A 17304-nucleotide genomic window follows, 5' to 3' on the forward strand; every position below is an offset into this window, starting at 1 on the left:
CCCCGCAGCTGTGCCCCGGAGTCTTTCTGTGGCCACTGGCGGTTGCTTGGCCCTGGCGCTGGCCTGCTGACTCTCCCGCAGTGCTCGGCCGCCCGCAGCACCTCCTCCTCCTCTCGCCCTAGCTCTGGAGCTCGGCTCTCTTTTCTCTGATTTTCAAAATATTTTAATCTATTATTATCACCTTTACGAGTAGTTGGAAATACATGTATGAAAGGGGTAGAGTTGGGCAATAAACATGTAAAACATTTCTATTAGTATCTCCAAAGATAGTTATGATTTGGTCTTCCCTAAATAATATCTGACCTCTAAATACACTATATATAATTAGATCATCCTCCTAAATATTTCCAGCCACTTGTTTCCCTTGTTTCACTCACTTCTGCCACCATTCTAGTATAAACTCTCACCATTCACACCAATGTAGTAAATATCTTCATTGGTCTCCTTACATAACACCTCTTCTGAAGATTCCATGAACCACTTCAAAAAGTCTTTTCTCTATTTTATTCTATCTTATGGGTTTCAATCATCTAGAGAATGGAGGAGAAGGGATTGTGGTGTGGCCATCTCCCCTGGGGGGTGATTTCTCTCTTTCTGTCTCTCCATGTCTCTCTGTCTTTCTGTGAGCACATGTGCCCTATAGGAAAAAAAAAAAAAAAACAAGGAAGGAGATTAAGGAAAATTACATTGATCAAGAATAACTCAACAGGGACCAGCAGTTAGCGTAATGGCTATGTCGCTGGACTCCCATGTAGTCGACCTCGGTTCATGTCCCGGACCCGGTGGCTTAAAACTCACTCCAGGCGCATGTGCGTGCATGCCCAAGATCCCAGGAGGAGAACGGAGGAGAAGGGATTGCGGCATGGCCATCCCCCCTGGGGGGTGATTTCTCGCTTTCTGTCTCTGTCCCTCGCTGTCTGGTCAGCGCACGCACCCTATAGCAAAAACTTCTCAAAAGAAAAAAAAAGAAAAGAAAAGAAAAAGAAACACCTGGAGATCAACCTTAATCATTCCATTATTGAAACCTTAAGGTAAAAGGCAGAGTCCAAGAAGAACAAGTCTATGAAGGATCTGTCATCTTGCTTTACAAAATTGCACTCCTGTCTTCTGACTTCGATCTGGAAGATCTCAGACACATGCTAACAGAAGCTACAGGATGATCAAACTTGGTCTGGGTATTGATGAAGAAGACCCCAGTGCTGTTGATGCCAGTGCCACTGTGACTAAAGAAGTGCCATCATTCGAAGGAGACAATGGCATGCTGCACATAGAAAAGTTAGACTAAGTTCTTCCTAAAGAAAGTGTTACATATGTGTTTAATACTTTATCTTTATTCCCTCTGATAATATATATTTTCCAGAAGAGAAGAGGATAAAGATAGCAAGTGAACAATAGAGGGGCAGGACGTTAGTGAGAAACAGATATGGCTTATTAACTGTTGATGATGACATGTATAGTATTCTCAACTGGATTGATCTGAGAAGTATTTCATGATGGGCAAAGTGTTTTTACAAGCAAAATGAGAAATAGCAATTGACTGTTTTAAAAAATAATTAGAATAATAAAAATAATGATTGGGGAAAACATAGAAAAGATATTGAATGTTGAAGTGGGGAGATTAATGTCTCTGTACTGACTGACATGCATGGCATTCCCTTTTGAAAAAACAATGTAATACACTGTAAAGTTATATGTAATCCAATGTAATAAAAAGATTATGATGATAATAAAAAATACAAATTAAAATTAAAATATTTTTTCCAGGACTCTTCTTTTTAATTTTTGGTGAACATTTGAAATACCTATAAGGCATGATATAACTATTTAGGGAAAAATAAGATTTATTCCTATTTCTAAGTGTGATACGAAGTTAACTTTTAAATTGTTTAGCTATTAAGGCAGATTTCTTAGTAGACCAAATCTTCTGTCACCTAAGTGTTCTGAGATATGCCTTGATGTTTAAAAGAATAATATTTGTTAAAACACTTGAATTTCATCTCCTAGGATTTACTTTAAACTTCCCATATATTGTAGTTACCAATTCTGCATGTACTAGTCCTAGTACTTTAGAAACAGGTTAAGCTGAACCAGCTTGAGGGAAGAACTCTCCACAGGGCTTGTTTTCCAAAGTGAAGTATTGTTTAGAGGAAGAAAATTATGTCTACTTGGGCATGTTGTAAAGCCCTTTGAAAAGTAACTCAACAGGGCTTATGAATGGAATTATCCCACATTTAATGCTGTAGTAAAAACTACAGTTGTGTGGAAAGACTAACCCAAATTTAAAGCTGTAGTAAAAACTACAGTTGTGTGGAAAGAGAAAGAGAAGGAGAGTGGAACCGTGGCTAGCAGAATCTGGGAAGGGGACCAGGTTGAGATAGAGAGAACATGGTTAATATATACAAAAGTACAAGTGTTAATAGATAAGTGAAATGAGTTCTAGACAGTAGAGTTCTATACAGTAAAGTAACTTTAGTTAGTAACAATTCAATATATACTGGGTTGTCAAAAAGTCAAGAGGTATCTTTTCTATGTTTTCTATGCAAAAATGTATCATGACTTTTCAGACAACCCAATATTTCTACATGGCTAGAAAAGAGGATTTTTAACATTTACAACATAAGGTGATAAAAAAATGTTAAAATGGTAGGTATGTTTATTCCTCTGCTTTTATCATTAGATCTTGTATTCCTATATTTTAAAAAAAGTTTCCCATACTATTATATGTTATTTAAAATTATAATTAAAAAAATAAAATTAAACATAACTGTATCAACAGTATCCATAAATTCAGTAAGTATACAAGACTTAAACCATACTATCAATTCCACCTGATATTTATAGAACACTCCAATAAAAAAAGACCAAAGTTATCCTAAGATTTACAGATATTATTTATCATAATAGATAATATTTAGGGCTCTGGAAAAAGTCTTGATGAAATTAAAAGGATTCAAACTACAAAAATCATGTTATGGTACCAAATAGAATTAAGTTATAAATTTGTAACAAAGACAAAACCAAAATGTGTAGGATGCAGTTAAAGCAGTATTTATAGGAAATTTTGGAAATAATAGTGGTTAAAATAATTGTAGAATGTGCCTTTGCCATAATAGAATAACACAGCCGTATTAGCAGGGGAGGGGGGACAGTGGTAATTATCTTCTCTAGGCACTTTACTATCCTGAATAAAATTAAGTTCAGTTCCTATGAATGCAAAAGAATAGCAGGCAGGAAATTACCAGCCTGTCACAGCCCATCAGGATGGTCTCAAGAAGTTTACTCTAAAAGAGCTACCTCCTTTGTCTCCAGTCCGTACACTCTTCCAGGGAAATTTTTCAATCCCTCTCTGCCAACAGTGGATGACAGAAAGGTATGATGTGATATGACTAGTCAGTGTGAGAAAATTCAGTAGGGTAGTACTTTGTAGACCGAGCAGAGGGACAGCAGAGCAAGCAGAGGGACCATGAAGACTCCTCCTTCAGTGGGAGCAGTAGGAGCACATCTCCAAGCAACAGCTCCATCATTGGACATAGGAGTACTTTGATCGTTTGGATAGTGATTTGACCCACAGGGATTCGTGTATTGGACTTTGATCCCCAATGTAAGAATACTGGAAGATAGTAAGACCTTTAAGAGGTGAGGTCTAGTGGAAAGTGTTTGGATCATTTGGGCATTGCTCTCATGAACAGATTAATAGTTTCACCAAAGGCAATGAGTTCTCACTCTAACAGGAAGAGTTTATTTCCATGAGAATAGGTTGTCATAAAACAGGGTCATGAATGGTAATATTTTTTTACTTGTTTCACATACAATGCACTTATGCTTTTAGAACTCATATCATATGCTATAAAAATGTACAATGATTAAGTGTTTAAAAAAAAAACGGTTGTTCCACAAGTTGTGCCCTCTCTTTGCACATGCCCACTGACCTTCCCGCTTCTGTCAGCCACATAGCGAGGTAGGACTATAAGCCAGTCAGATACTAACCTCAGGCTCTTAGAGTCTTCAGCCATCTGAATCATGAGCCTCATAAACCTGTTAATTATGAATCCACCAGTCAGCTATTTCTGTTTAACAACACAATAGTGGACTACATCAAGGATCACTTGAGCAACAATGAGAATGTCCAGAAATGACAGAAGAGATAGTTAAAGAAAAAACTTTATTCAACTTCACTAGGTAGTAACAAGTCAGCAAAACTTGAAACATTCTGGGACTGAGAAATTTATTATTCTGTGTTTAGGGCACGGAACTCTCCATTGCTTCAAATATCAAAAGTAGTTTAATTGCCTACCTGGAAAGACATAGGTAGACAGGGAAATGATGAAAATGCAATCCCATAACACTAGGAGAATATAAGGTTTGAAATTTAAATGCTGGTAAACTTATTAAATACTGATACAGGGACCAGCAGTCAGCATAATGGCTATGTCGCTGGACTCCCATGTAGTCGACCATGGTTCGCGTCTCGGACCGGGTGGCTGAAAAAATTCATGCCAGGCACGTGTGCATGCATGCCCAAGATCCCGAGGAGAATGGAAGAGAAGGGATTGTGGTGTGGCTAGTCCCCCTGGGGGGAGATTTCTCGCTTTCTGTCTCTGTCTGTCTGGCGAGTACACGCACCCTATAGCAAAAACCTCTCCCAAAAATAATAATAATACTGATACAAAGAGCAAGTGTAGAATGCTGAAGAAATAAGATGTTTGTTTTCAGCAAATTTTCTCCAAAACATGTTACCACCACTGTGGGGCACTCAAGTCATTTCTCTGTTCCTCCAGGGGTTTTTTATCTTTAAAAAAAAAAAAAGTTGTTTTTAACCTTAAATGAGATTTATCCCAAAGATCAATCATATGTTGCAGATTATATAAAGTACCAAGCAGAGTATATAATCTTTTTTTTTTTTTTGGAGAGGTTTTTCGCTATAGGGCGCACGCGCTCACCAGACAGACAGAGAGAGACATAGAGACAGAAAGCGAGAAATCACCCCCCAGGGGGGATGGCCACGCCGCAATCCCTTCTCCTCCATTCTCCTCTCAGGATCTTGGGCACGCACGCACACGCACCCAGCGTGAGTTTTAAGCCACCGGGTCCAGGACGTGAACTGTGGTCGACTACGTGGGAGTCCAGCAACATAGCCATTACGCTAACTGCTGGTTCCCCAGAGCATATAATCTTAAGATAAATATTAAGATTTAAATAAGAAATCAAAATGGAATTTAGATGACATCATATCATCCTCAATGCCTCGAAGGACATGGTTCCCATTGACACATGCTATTATCTTCATTGTTGATTAGATTGCCACCAATTCATTAGTAACTTCTGAAACTTGGTCACCAAGGACTATTTTGTTGTTTGTTCAGATGTTCCCTGTGCACTAGGAGCACACTAAACATATAAAACAAACATTGCCATCATAGAAATTGCAGGGAAGCCTGCCTCCCTGCCCAAGGAGATTAGATATGCTCGTCTAACAAAATGAAAAAAATTTGCTTCTTTTTCTCTACATTCCTCGTTTCTCCCTTTCAACTAACAGAGTAACTGGAAACTCTAGTATCAAAGCCATTGTACATGTGGTAAGGGGATAGGGGCATGAGCCTGCTCTTATTATTTTAGGAGTAATGAAATCTAGGCTACACTGACCATTGTCAGACTTTCCCATAAGTGGGTATGCATTAAAAACTGTGTGTGTGTGTGCGTGCGCGCATGCACACGTGCATATGCACAAGTGCATACTTGTGTAGAGTGTGAGGTTGGGGTTGAGATATGAGAGTAGGGATTGAAGTACACACAAACCTACATGCCAGCTTAAGGCTCCTCGACTTGTGATTTCTTCAAGGACCTCTAAAGAACAGCTGCCTGAAAAGAAGGTATGTAATTGATATGTTTTTTCATATTCTTTAGATATAAATAGAGGATGAGTATAGTCAGTTTTAAAACATGGAATTCAGCTCATCACAACTGATACTTCAGAAAGGGGAATGGCAGTCATTTCTGATGTGTTGTTATTCTGAAGGAACAAGAAACTAGAAATTTCCTGTGATGGTCACTCTTACTCTTTGAAAGGGCTAGTCATATCGATTGAGGAGACCATTACTACTTAATAGAAATACAAAAGGCTGTGGAAAAACACTTCTGCCAATAATATCCACCAGTGCCATGGAAATCAGATAGCAACAGTATTAGAAACTGTCTCACAGGGAATCTTACCTCCTTATCCATCGGTTACTTATGTCCTCTCTGCCACTCTTCGGGGAGGTGCAGCATTCAGATTCTTCCTGAATCTCAATCCAGTACATGGACAGCCTCTATCCCAAATGAAGACTGAATAAGGTTTGTTCCAAATGTAAGTAAGGTCAAATTGTCTGAAATATATTTTCAGATCCAGTAGACAATCTAAGAAGGAAAAAAAAAAAAAAAACTTGAGTCTCAATCACCTCTGTAGTACCAAAATGACAGTGAGAGTAGTTAGTTTTGCCCATGTTAAGTCATCAACAATTACTTGTTAATGTTAACTAAAAACACTCCCTACTGGAGGAAGGTGGAAAAGATTATCATTTATTTAATGAATTTTTTTCAAACCTTGAGTGATTCAAACTAAAAAAGAAATAAGTAACTCTCAGGATCCCAGAAAAATTTTTCTGATAAAATAGAACATTGGTATGACTATTGATAAAGGTCAAAAAAAAAAAAAAGAAGAAGAAGAAAGAAAGAAAGAAAAAGAAAAGTAATTCTCTCTGTCTCTCCGGTGAGTGCACACACCCTATAGCAAAAATCTTTCTCACAAAAAATAAATAAATAAATGCTTAATATGCTTAATACTCACATTAATTCTTTTGGCAAGAATCTTCCCGTTAACTAGTTTGTTTACAACAATGCTAACAGCATGCTGGGTAACATTGTAGACTCTTCCACTTTTGCTGTGGTAACATTTGTAGGGCATTCCTGTTTTGAGCAGTACCCATTCCCTTGATGTCTACAAATTCACCCTTCTTATAGATTCCCATGTCAAGGGCTGGAACAAAGAGTTATAGTGCTCTATGAAGGAAGGAAAAAAGAAAGGGAAAGAAAAGGGGATGGGAGGGGGGATAATTAGGGTGCAGAAATAAACATGGCATGTCATTCTTTACAGTCTGTAAGTCTTCTCCCTGGTAAATCCATGGCAAGATATCATCTTAAATTAAACAATTTCTCCTAAGAACCAGGGAAGGAGAAAGTGAATATATTGGGGGAAACAATCATGTTAGTAAACCCTGAGCAATATGCCTTGAAAACTCAGCTTTTGGCAACAGCTGACAATACCTACTTTAGTAAAAATGAAAGAGCCAATGGAAAGTAAGTGAACATGGTAAAAAATGAATAGCTCTCAGTATAACCAATGACAATTGTCAAGGAACAAATATGGGGTCCTTATTGCCCCCAAGACAAAGCTGCATTTTCACTGCTATCTTGTTTACTATGTCACTGAGAATACACTAACATAAAACGTAGGTCATGTCAGCCTGAAAGCCCCTTTAGTGAGAAACCCATTCATAGCTGAATCTCTAGTCTCTGATATGCTTGTAATAATAACTGCACATTAAGTAATTATTAGAATGAATGAATGTCAATTACTTACTTGAGTAGTAGGGAAGATGAGAAACTTAATGTAATTTTTATTCTTTATTACAAGCACACACATTGGGTACAATCGGGAAAATTGGTTTAAACACATAAAAAATTAGTTTTTTCTTCTCATGTAGAAATTTCTAGGGTTTCAGCGCCAGCAGGTGGCATGATGGTTAAGGGCACTGGACTCCCATATGGCTGACCATGGTTCAAGTCCCAAACCTGGCAGCTTGCTTTCTCATTTTCTCTCTCTTTCTCTCTCTCTCTCTCTCTCTCTCTCTCTCTCTCTCTCTCTCTCTCTCTCTTCCCTCCCCCCTTCTTCCTCCTTCTCTGGTCAAATAAAAACAAATAAATAAAGTTAAAATAATTTTTTAAATTATTTTTAAAAAGAAATTTATAGGGTTTCTCTGTAAGCCTTTGACTTATGCCTGAAATCACTCACTTAACAATTAATCCCCCCAGTAAAACATAAAACATGAATACATATTGTAAATTATTGTTTAACTACTGTTGTCTCCATGACAATAAATGTATCACATCTTCTTTTACAGCATGGATTTCTCAGAGCAGCTGCTTGAAATACGAATCGCTATGACGGTAAGTTTGTGGCAAAGAGGAGAATTCCCTGATCCTACATCAAATGGAATTTTTTTTAAATAATAGTAATTACAAATTGAGTACAGGGAGGATTGAAACTGCCAGGAGGTGCTGAAATGGACAGTGGTCAATGCTGAATAAAAGGTAGGTTTATACAGTCCGTTTGCTCCTGGATATTGCTTGGGCAAGTTATGTATCAAACACTCAGAGAACATACGCAGCAGGGTTAGGAGATGACTGGTAAATTATTGGGAGAAGGGATTTGAGGAGAGAAGCAACAAGAATTGTTCAAGGAAGAGGTCACAAAGGTAAACCTGAGACCGATCCTGAAGGCTGAGTGCTGCTAAGAACACAGGGCTGAGCAGAATGGCAAAGGAAGCAAATCCCACAGATCCACCCTTCTGGGCTCTGTCCCTGACCCAAAGCATGACAACAGCAACAAATCAGGTTTACTCTCGGGTTCCAGAGCCTTTTCTTTATACCACTTCAGAGGACGCGGGAAATTCTCTAAGTAGTCCCAAAACTGGCTTAGAAATGATTTCATTCACCTAAAAACAAGAATGACAAAGCAAAGACACACCTTCATAGTTTTAATTTTTCAGCTCCTTGTTTAGAGATCACTTGAACTGCAAAGAGCAGAACACTTCTAAATGAAAGTGCTACTGCTGAAATGTACTGTAAGATAAAATAGTCGACAAAAAAATATGATATATAGCAGATATTTCTTGATTTTGAAAATAGAGCATTTCCATATGATGAGGTAAGAAAGATGAGGATGAGAGAAAATAATTCAAAAGTGTCATAATTTCTTCAAGATACAGACAAGTAAAACTACTATATTGTTGAGGTACTGTATACTGGTCATATGATTTTTTTTTATATTATGACTTTCTAATCAGAGAATTATCAGTATGAGACTCGTATTAGATATTTCACATAGAAGCCTCTTTGTGAGATGCCAAAGGCATGGCTATGTTAACAAATTATCTCGTGAAAAAAGATAAAGTGCATGTGAGCTGGCTTGCTGGAATGCTTTCATTCAGGTTCCAATGCCAGCTTCTTAGGACACTTCTCTTTTCAGGATTAATCGCTCTTAACTTGGTGCAAGACAGTGATGAGAAATCATACCGCAATAACAACATTCATCCTGTTGGGACTGACGGATGATCCCAAACTACAAATTGTGCTTTTCGTATTTTTGTTTCTCACCTACATGTTAAGTGTAACTGGGAACCTCACCATTATCACCCTCACACTTTTAGACCCCCACCTCAAAACTCCCATGTATTTTTTTCTCCGAAATTTCTCTCTCTTAGAAGTCTCCTTCACTACTGTCTGTATTCCCAGATTCCTGTACACGATGACAACTGGTGATAATACTGTTACCTATAATGCTTGTGCCACTCAATTATTTTTTGTTGTCCTCTTTGGAGCAACAGAATTTTTTCTCCTTGCCGCCATGTCCTATGACCGCTACGTGGCCATTTGTAAGCCACTGCATTACACAACCATCATGAACAACAGAGTTTGCACTATACTTGTTCTCTGCTGTTGGTTTGCTGGCCTACTAATCATCCTCCCACCACTTGGCATAGGCCTCCAGCTCGAATTCTGTGACTCAAATGTGATTGATCATTTTGGCTGTGATACATCTCCCATTCTGCAGATAACCTGCTCAGATACAGCATTTTTAGAGAGAATCGTCTTGAGTTTTGCCATACTGACTCTCATTATCACCCTGGTGTGTGTAGTCCTCTCCTACACATATATCATCAAGACCATTCTAAAATTTCCTTCTGCCCAACAAAGGAAAAAAGCCTTTTCTACTTGTTCTTCCCATATGATTGTGGTTTCTATCACCTACGGCAGCTGCATTTTCATCTACATTAAGCCTTCAGCAAAGGAAGGAGTGGCCATTAATAAAGTGGTGTCTGTACTCACTACTTCGGTGGCCCCTTTGCTCAACCCGTTTATTTATACACTTCGGAACAAGCAAGTCAAGGAAGCCTTCATGAACACAGTAAAACGGATTGCTTTTTTTATGAAAGAGTAAGAAACTATTGTTTTTTGAGATGTTATTAAATTCAAATATTAATAACCCATGAGCAACATTAATGAATTTGCCAATTATACGGTATCTTCCTAGTCCATAGATTTCATCAAGCTAGTTTTTACCTATGAACAAGTTTGTCTTATATCCAAAAGCCAAATTAAATTCTTTATTTCTACTTCTTTTAAGTAAATTTTATGCAGAATAGTTTATTCAATAATCCTATTTTCCAATCATTATATTCCTAAGATGCCTATGTCACAAAAAGGAAATGCAAATAAATAAAACCTGCAGCTGTGCTCATTTGGCTTTCTCATTATGTAAAATATAAATACCTAGAGGCCAATTCACTTTTGATGGAAATACTTCAGCATCTAGCCTCCAACTGTTCAAGGGTAATTAAAGACTGTACTGAAGCTCAGAAGGTGATACAAAACAAAACCGTGCAGTGCAGAGCTTACTTTCTTGTTGAAAACATCCCTTTTTCACAAATGTGTAGATGTTATTGGGGCAATTTCAAAATCAATTAAGATAACCACTTGTGTTCTTTTTAATTTATTCACAAAAATGTTTCTACTAGTCTTTCTGGAAACTATCTTAATGTACTGAGTCCTGAAATAAGCTATGACTGCAGAAAAAGAACAAGATTTTCAATTGTTCCAGGTCTTCCTCCAACATTGCCATTGATGGTGCTTTGAGGCCAAAGTAGAACAAGCCCTGAATTTAGAAGCAGGGTAACCAAATCTTGGTAGGGTGAGTTATCCGGCTATCCAGACTTACCTTATCCTTGATTTTAAAAGAACATTACAGATTAGAAGGTAATCATTTTTTGGGGGGGGCGGGGAGAGATTTTCACTACAGGGCACATGCGCTCGCCAGACAGACAGAGAGAGACATAGTGACAGAAAGCGAGAAATCACCCCCCAGGGGGGATGGTCACGCCGCAATCCCTTCTCCTCCATTCTCCTCTCGGGATCTTGGGCACGCACGCACATGTGCCTGGCATGAGTTTTAAGCCTTCAGGTCCAGGACTCGAACTGCAGTCGACTACGTGGGAGTCCAGCAACATAGCCATTACGCTAACTGCTGGTTCCCTAGAAGGTAATAATTTGAAAAGAATATTCAAAGGTACATTTCAGTGTTCATCTGGTATATTCTAAGGTGAATTTGGTGCTAAATAAATAAAATAAAATTCAACATAGTGTGGGAAAGAAAATAGATGGGGGCTACAGAAGAGGGAGAGAAAAGGAAAATACAGGTGGCAGTTACGCAGCAATGAATCTGGAACATTCTATGTGGTCAGCCTCAAAGAGCACTGCTTTATACCACTGTGCCACTATTCTGTATTTAGAAAAGACAAATTTAAACACTAACAAAATCCACTAAATGTTCTCTAATCTCTGTTCTATTAATTTAAGATACATCTATATGATGCATGTATGTACTTAGTAGTTGGGTAGGTCACTTTACAAGAGTTACGAATCTTCAAGCTGAGTTTATATCTATTAATCTTATTATTTGCTCTGAATGATTTGGGGAAATTTAAGAACATTCTCTTTTTTTTAGAGAGAAAGAGAAATTTTTGCTATAAGCTTATACATTCACCAGAGACAGAGAGACCTTTTAAAGAGACAGAGAGACAGAGTCCGTTTTTAATCTCTGCTCTGTTATTTATCCCAAGCAATACATTTTGTCTTATCCCAAAACACTATTTTGATTCACTACTTGAAGTCACCCAAACCTTCAAGCCTCCAAATTTGAAATTCAACTCCTTGACAATCAAGAGTTTGCCAAAATATCTGCTCAGCCTCACCAATCCAAATATTTTCTACTTTTCAACATTAACCCTAATCAAAACCTGAGCTTTTTTATGTAATAGTCATTTACTTAACATGCTCTTCCTTGTTTCTTATCTCTTATTCAAATACTAGCCATTTTTCAGTCTCGTCAATCTCCCACTTTGCTTCCTTCATTTCTATGGCCCAAAGTCATTTTCCATGTAATAGACCCCCGTAGGAAATATTGCCCATTTCACTTATTTTGTTATTATAACCTTATCAGTTTGTATTATTAAAGTTTAGTCTTGTGTTCACAATTCTCCAAGGACAATGTCTTTGACAGAGGAGTATTTAAAAATGTATTGAGAGCCAGCAGGTGGCATGGGGAGGATGGTGCTGAATCCTCCAACTGAGTGGTTCAAGCCACTTGAAAATCATGCCAGGTACATGTCAATGTGTGCCCAAATCCTAAGAAGAGAATGAAGGAGAAGGAATTGCAGCATGGCCACCCACCTGCCAGTGATTTCTCACTTTGTCTCTCTCTTCTGTTCTCTCTCTCTTATGAGTGCACGTGCCCTGTAGCAAAAATTTTAAAAATAAAAGTAATAAATTCTTGATAATAAATGCCAGTTTACTACCTCCAGATTAGCTGTCAATTGCAGAAACAGATTTGACTACATGACCTGAACGCTCATCTAGCTCAATAATATAAAATTAGAGATGCTCTTAGTACTTATACATTATTTCATAATTGCACTCTATAACTTTTCCTTCAACAATCTTAATGAATCCACATTCTTGCTTCTTAATTGGACATAATCTGATCTGGTAACACGTAGACCTCACATTAAATCTGCTCTTGCTATTTGAATAAGGAAATGAGAGTATGGCAATGAAGAGCCATAAGATACAAAGGAGACAAAATAGTGGATAAAATAGTTAAGACAAGCATGAAAAATATTTCTCCCACTTTCACCCAAAACCCATCATTTTTCTTTAACTTATTCACTCAATATTTATTGAGTAACAGCTATGTGGCAGGCACCATTTTATGCACTGAGAATAAGGCACTGAAAAGATGGGACAAGGTTTCTGGTCTCAGGGAGCTTAAAGTTCACTCTCAGAAAGGAGGAAGACGTGTACAATGCATGCAGGATCTCCCAAGTTCATCCCCTCCCTTGTCTTCTCAAACAGTTCTTAAAGTATGGGCTTCCCTGGAAAATAAAATAAATGCAATCACATTGATAGTGTATATCAAAGAAACACAGAAACCAGGTCAGTCCCGTAACAAGAGTTCATTGCTGTGCATAAAAAGCTAAATAGATTCCACATAGTCCACTTCAGTTCCAATCCTGCCCCAGCGGTTTGAAAAACACACCAGGTATGTGTGTGTGCCTCAGATCCCGACATGTTGGAGAAATGGAGGAGAAAGGGTTACAAATGACCATGCCTCTCTCCCTCTCTCTCTCTCAAACACACACACCATCTGGCAATATTTTTTTAATTAAAAAAAGAAAAGAAAAGAATACAAAAAACTACAAGAGCTCCCCAAGCAAAGATAGAACAATTTGGGAATAAAATACATAAAATAGTGTTAGATTAGATTATAAAACCCAAAGTATAAAATAAATATCCAAGAGTCAATACTAATGCAAACAGATGACTGCACAAATTAATAAATAGAAGAGATAACTCTTCTCTGCAGAAGTATTCTGAATAATGTATTAATATATAGATTCTCCACTCTAAAGAATGGGAACATCACTACTCACTCCTTAGATGTGGGGAGGTTACACAGAGTGACTTCCTTCCAAGAAGTACAGTAAGGAAAGTGTAAGGAGAGGAGGTAAATTTTACAGTGAGGAAATCTGACAAATACTATCTCAACCAGGTGATCCAGGGCAATATGAACAGTCATAAAACGTGTTGATAGTGAGTGTCCTTGGCATAGTGTGATAAAAGTCACACTTTACCTCTGTCATTTCTTCAGTGCAGCATCAGGTAAATTTCAATAATCGGGAATCCTACAAAATACCTGACTAATACTCCTCAAAAATGTCAAAGTCAGGGGCCAGCAAGTGGCATAGTGGTTAAGGTGCTGGACTCTCACATGGCCAACAGTGGTTTGAGTCCCAGACTTGGTGACTTGAAAGCATGCCAAGTGTGTGGACCCAGAATCCCAAGAGAATAGAGGGGAAGAGATTGCAGTGTAGCCATCTGCCCTAAGGAGTGATTGTTCACTGTTTCTCTGTCTCTCTCCGTCTCCCCAGTGAGCACACGCAAACTAATGTAAAAATCTCTCCAAAAAAATTGTCAATGTCATCAAAAACAAGGAAAATCTGGGAATCTGTCCTACACAGGGAAGCCTAATGATACATAAGAACTCAATTTAGGCCACCATGTGGCATGGTGTTTAAAGCACTGGACTCCAACATGGCTGACCACAGTTCAAGTCCCTGGACCTGGCACTTGCTTTCTCATTCCCCTCCTTCTCTCTCTCTCTCTTTCTCTGTCTCTCTCTGGTTAATTTAAGTAATAATAATAATTAATAAAATTAAATAAACAATATTTTTTAAAACTTGATGTAATGTATCCTAGATAGGGTCTTGGAATATAATATAGATATCCATTTAAAATTAAGAAAATTTTAATAAATCGTGAGCTATGTTTAATAACAGTGTATTGCTATTGGTTTATTAATTGTAACAAATGCATCACGATAATATATGATGTTAATAAGAGGGAAAAGTAGGCATAGAATATATGGAATCCTTTGTAGTAGCTTCATAATTGTTTTGTAATCTAAATTAATCTTTAAAAAATAATAACAATAAGGTCTACAAAGAAATAAATCCAATCCTCAAGTTAAATAACAACTAGTTTTTCCATATTGAGAAAAATTTGAAACTATTTAAATGACAAACCTAAAAGAAAACTTAAAGATCTCTTTTGCAACCCACTCAATGCAAGGATGACGTTCAACCTCAAGGTTCCAAATCTCTTGCTCTTCCCTTCATCCTGCTGATGGCCTGTATTTGATGCTCCCATTGCAACTTCCTCACCATTCTCCCTGGGATGATTTCTCTTAAATATCTCTTTAAGTTTTGTTGTTGAAGAAAGCAACAAAGAATCATTATTATTCCCTCAGGACAGGAAACATATTGTTTGGTTAGTACAATTATTCCCAAAGCGGTTGCTCTGAAGAGAGAAAAAAATTTTGTGACTTTGCATATTAAGAAATCTGCAAAAATGCAATATGTCTGTTGCTGAGATAATCATTTCTCTTAGGAACAGAGAGAATTGTAGAACTCCTCTGGCCTTCAACACGTTTTGTTCACAATTTAGTAAATACTTAAATGCATGTCCAGCATTTTGCTATGCTATATAGCAAGTGCAAAAAAGTACTCTGCTCCAGGGCATCAACACAATGTATAAAACATTACAATGATGAAAGGTTAACAGTACAAGAACTTGCATGGGCAACATATATTGAGATGCTACATGAGTGGCACAGATCATGAGTGTTTTCATATAAAAGGGAGATCCCTGTGTTCAAATGAAATAACAACAGCATTTATGTCACTTACTGTATGCCAGACATTATTCTTAATATTTTAGACAGCCATAATACGATTGATTCAATTGTCTATGAACTGTACTTTATTGTATTATTAACATTAATATATTACCATAAATAACTAGTAACAATAAGTTATTATTATCTTTATATGCCAAGAAGGGACTTAAGGCACAGAGCTTAAGTCATCCAATTAATAGTTGGAAAACTGTTATTTGAACTCAGGTAATCAGGATCCAGAGTCCATGTACAACCAGAATCCAATATTACTTCCTATTCAGGCAGACCCAATGGAGAAATAGAGCTCTCCAGAGACCCAGGAAAGATTTAGAAAGGTGAAGAAATAAACAGACATTTCCTACAAGAGAATAGGATCTAACAAAATGTATTCAATTTTGCTCAGATTCTTTAAGTAACTCTTTCTCCCTGGGCAAAATGACATCTAAAGCAGATATAAAAATCAGAAGTTATCTAAGTCATTCATGGGGGTTAAGTCTGGATTACTAGAAATGCACACCAATAGGAAATTAAAATGGAGAAATCAATATTGTACTTTTTGGTCACATTTCCAAGTCGATCTTTCTGCCTCTTTTCAGATTTTTCAATGGCTATCTTTTGTAGCAGATTAAAGTCAAAGACCCTAGGGCCAGCAGGAAGTGTGGTGGTTAAAGTGTTGGACTCCCACATGGCCAAGCACAGTTTGAATCCCAGATCTGGCAGCTTATTTTCTCACTTTCCCTCTTTCTGTCTCTGTCTCTCTCTGGTGAATGCACATGCAAATTAAAAAGTAGTGACAATAATAAGTTAAATTAAATTCATAATTCTTTTTTTAAAAATTAATAAAGTCAAAGATCTTTAAATAGTATCCTAGGGCTTTTGTACTCTGCTCTAAAATTCCTTCCATAGTCGTCTTCCAATACTTCCCCATACCTTTGCTTTCAACCTTAGGAGATCATATACTAGCTCCTTTCAATGCAAACTCCTAATCTGAGCAATCCCTCCTTCATTATCAAATATATTATTCACCTTTCAAGGCTCAAACGATCAAAAATGAACTTCTACAACCCCACCATCACCTTCAGTCAGCTCCTTGGCATCTGTGAGCGCATACTTTATTTTTCCTCTTGTTAATATTGAGGGATTATGACTAAATTGGCACTCACTGAGAAGTAAAAGTAGAAAAGGACAGTGACAGACACTACATGACACTAGCTGGTATATTCCAAATTTTTCAGAGAATTAGGAAATAGGAGTGTTTTCCCTGCTAACTGAGCCAAGTTTTTCTAGGACTAACTACCCAGATTGGCCTCTTTGATAACTTTCAGGCAATCAGGGAGCTCAGTAAGAAAAAGACAAGGAGCCAGCAAATGTTGTAGTGGTTAAGGCACTGGATTCCCACATGGCCAACAGTCGTTCAAGTCCCAGACTCAGCAGCTTGAAACTCGTGCTGGGTGTGTGTGTGTGTGCATGCGTACCCAAAATCCCAGGAGGAAAATGGAGAAGAAGGGAATGAATCATGGCCATTTCCTTCCCCTACTCCAGAGGTGATTGCTTGCTTTCTATCTGTCTCTCTCTCTCTCTCTGTCTCTCCAGAGAACACATGCACCCTATAGCAAAAATATCTCAAAAAAAAAAAAAGAAAGAAAAAGAAAAAGGCAAAATGTATTCCATCCTACTATATGTATGTGTTTTTT

General features: G+C 37.6%; 1 protein-coding gene across 1 annotated transcript; it reads left to right on the plus strand.

Annotated features, from left to right (window-relative positions):
- The first annotated feature begins 9319 nt into the window (after window positions 1-9319).
- Window positions 9320-10258, plus strand: LOC102488382 (olfactory receptor 6C2-like). Its single transcript, XM_006165631.1, has one exon. The coding sequence runs from the start codon at window positions 9320-9322 to the stop codon at window positions 10256-10258; it is 939 nt and encodes a 312-aa protein (XP_006165693.1).
- The last annotated feature ends 7046 nt before the right edge of the window (window positions 10259-17304 follow it).

This window comes from Tupaia chinensis, unplaced genomic scaffold (assembly GCF_000334495.1).
Source record: "Tupaia chinensis unplaced genomic scaffold, TupChi_1.0 Scaffold143970_1, whole genome shotgun sequence".
Taxonomy (NCBI): domain Eukaryota; kingdom Metazoa; phylum Chordata; class Mammalia; order Scandentia; family Tupaiidae; genus Tupaia; species Tupaia belangeri.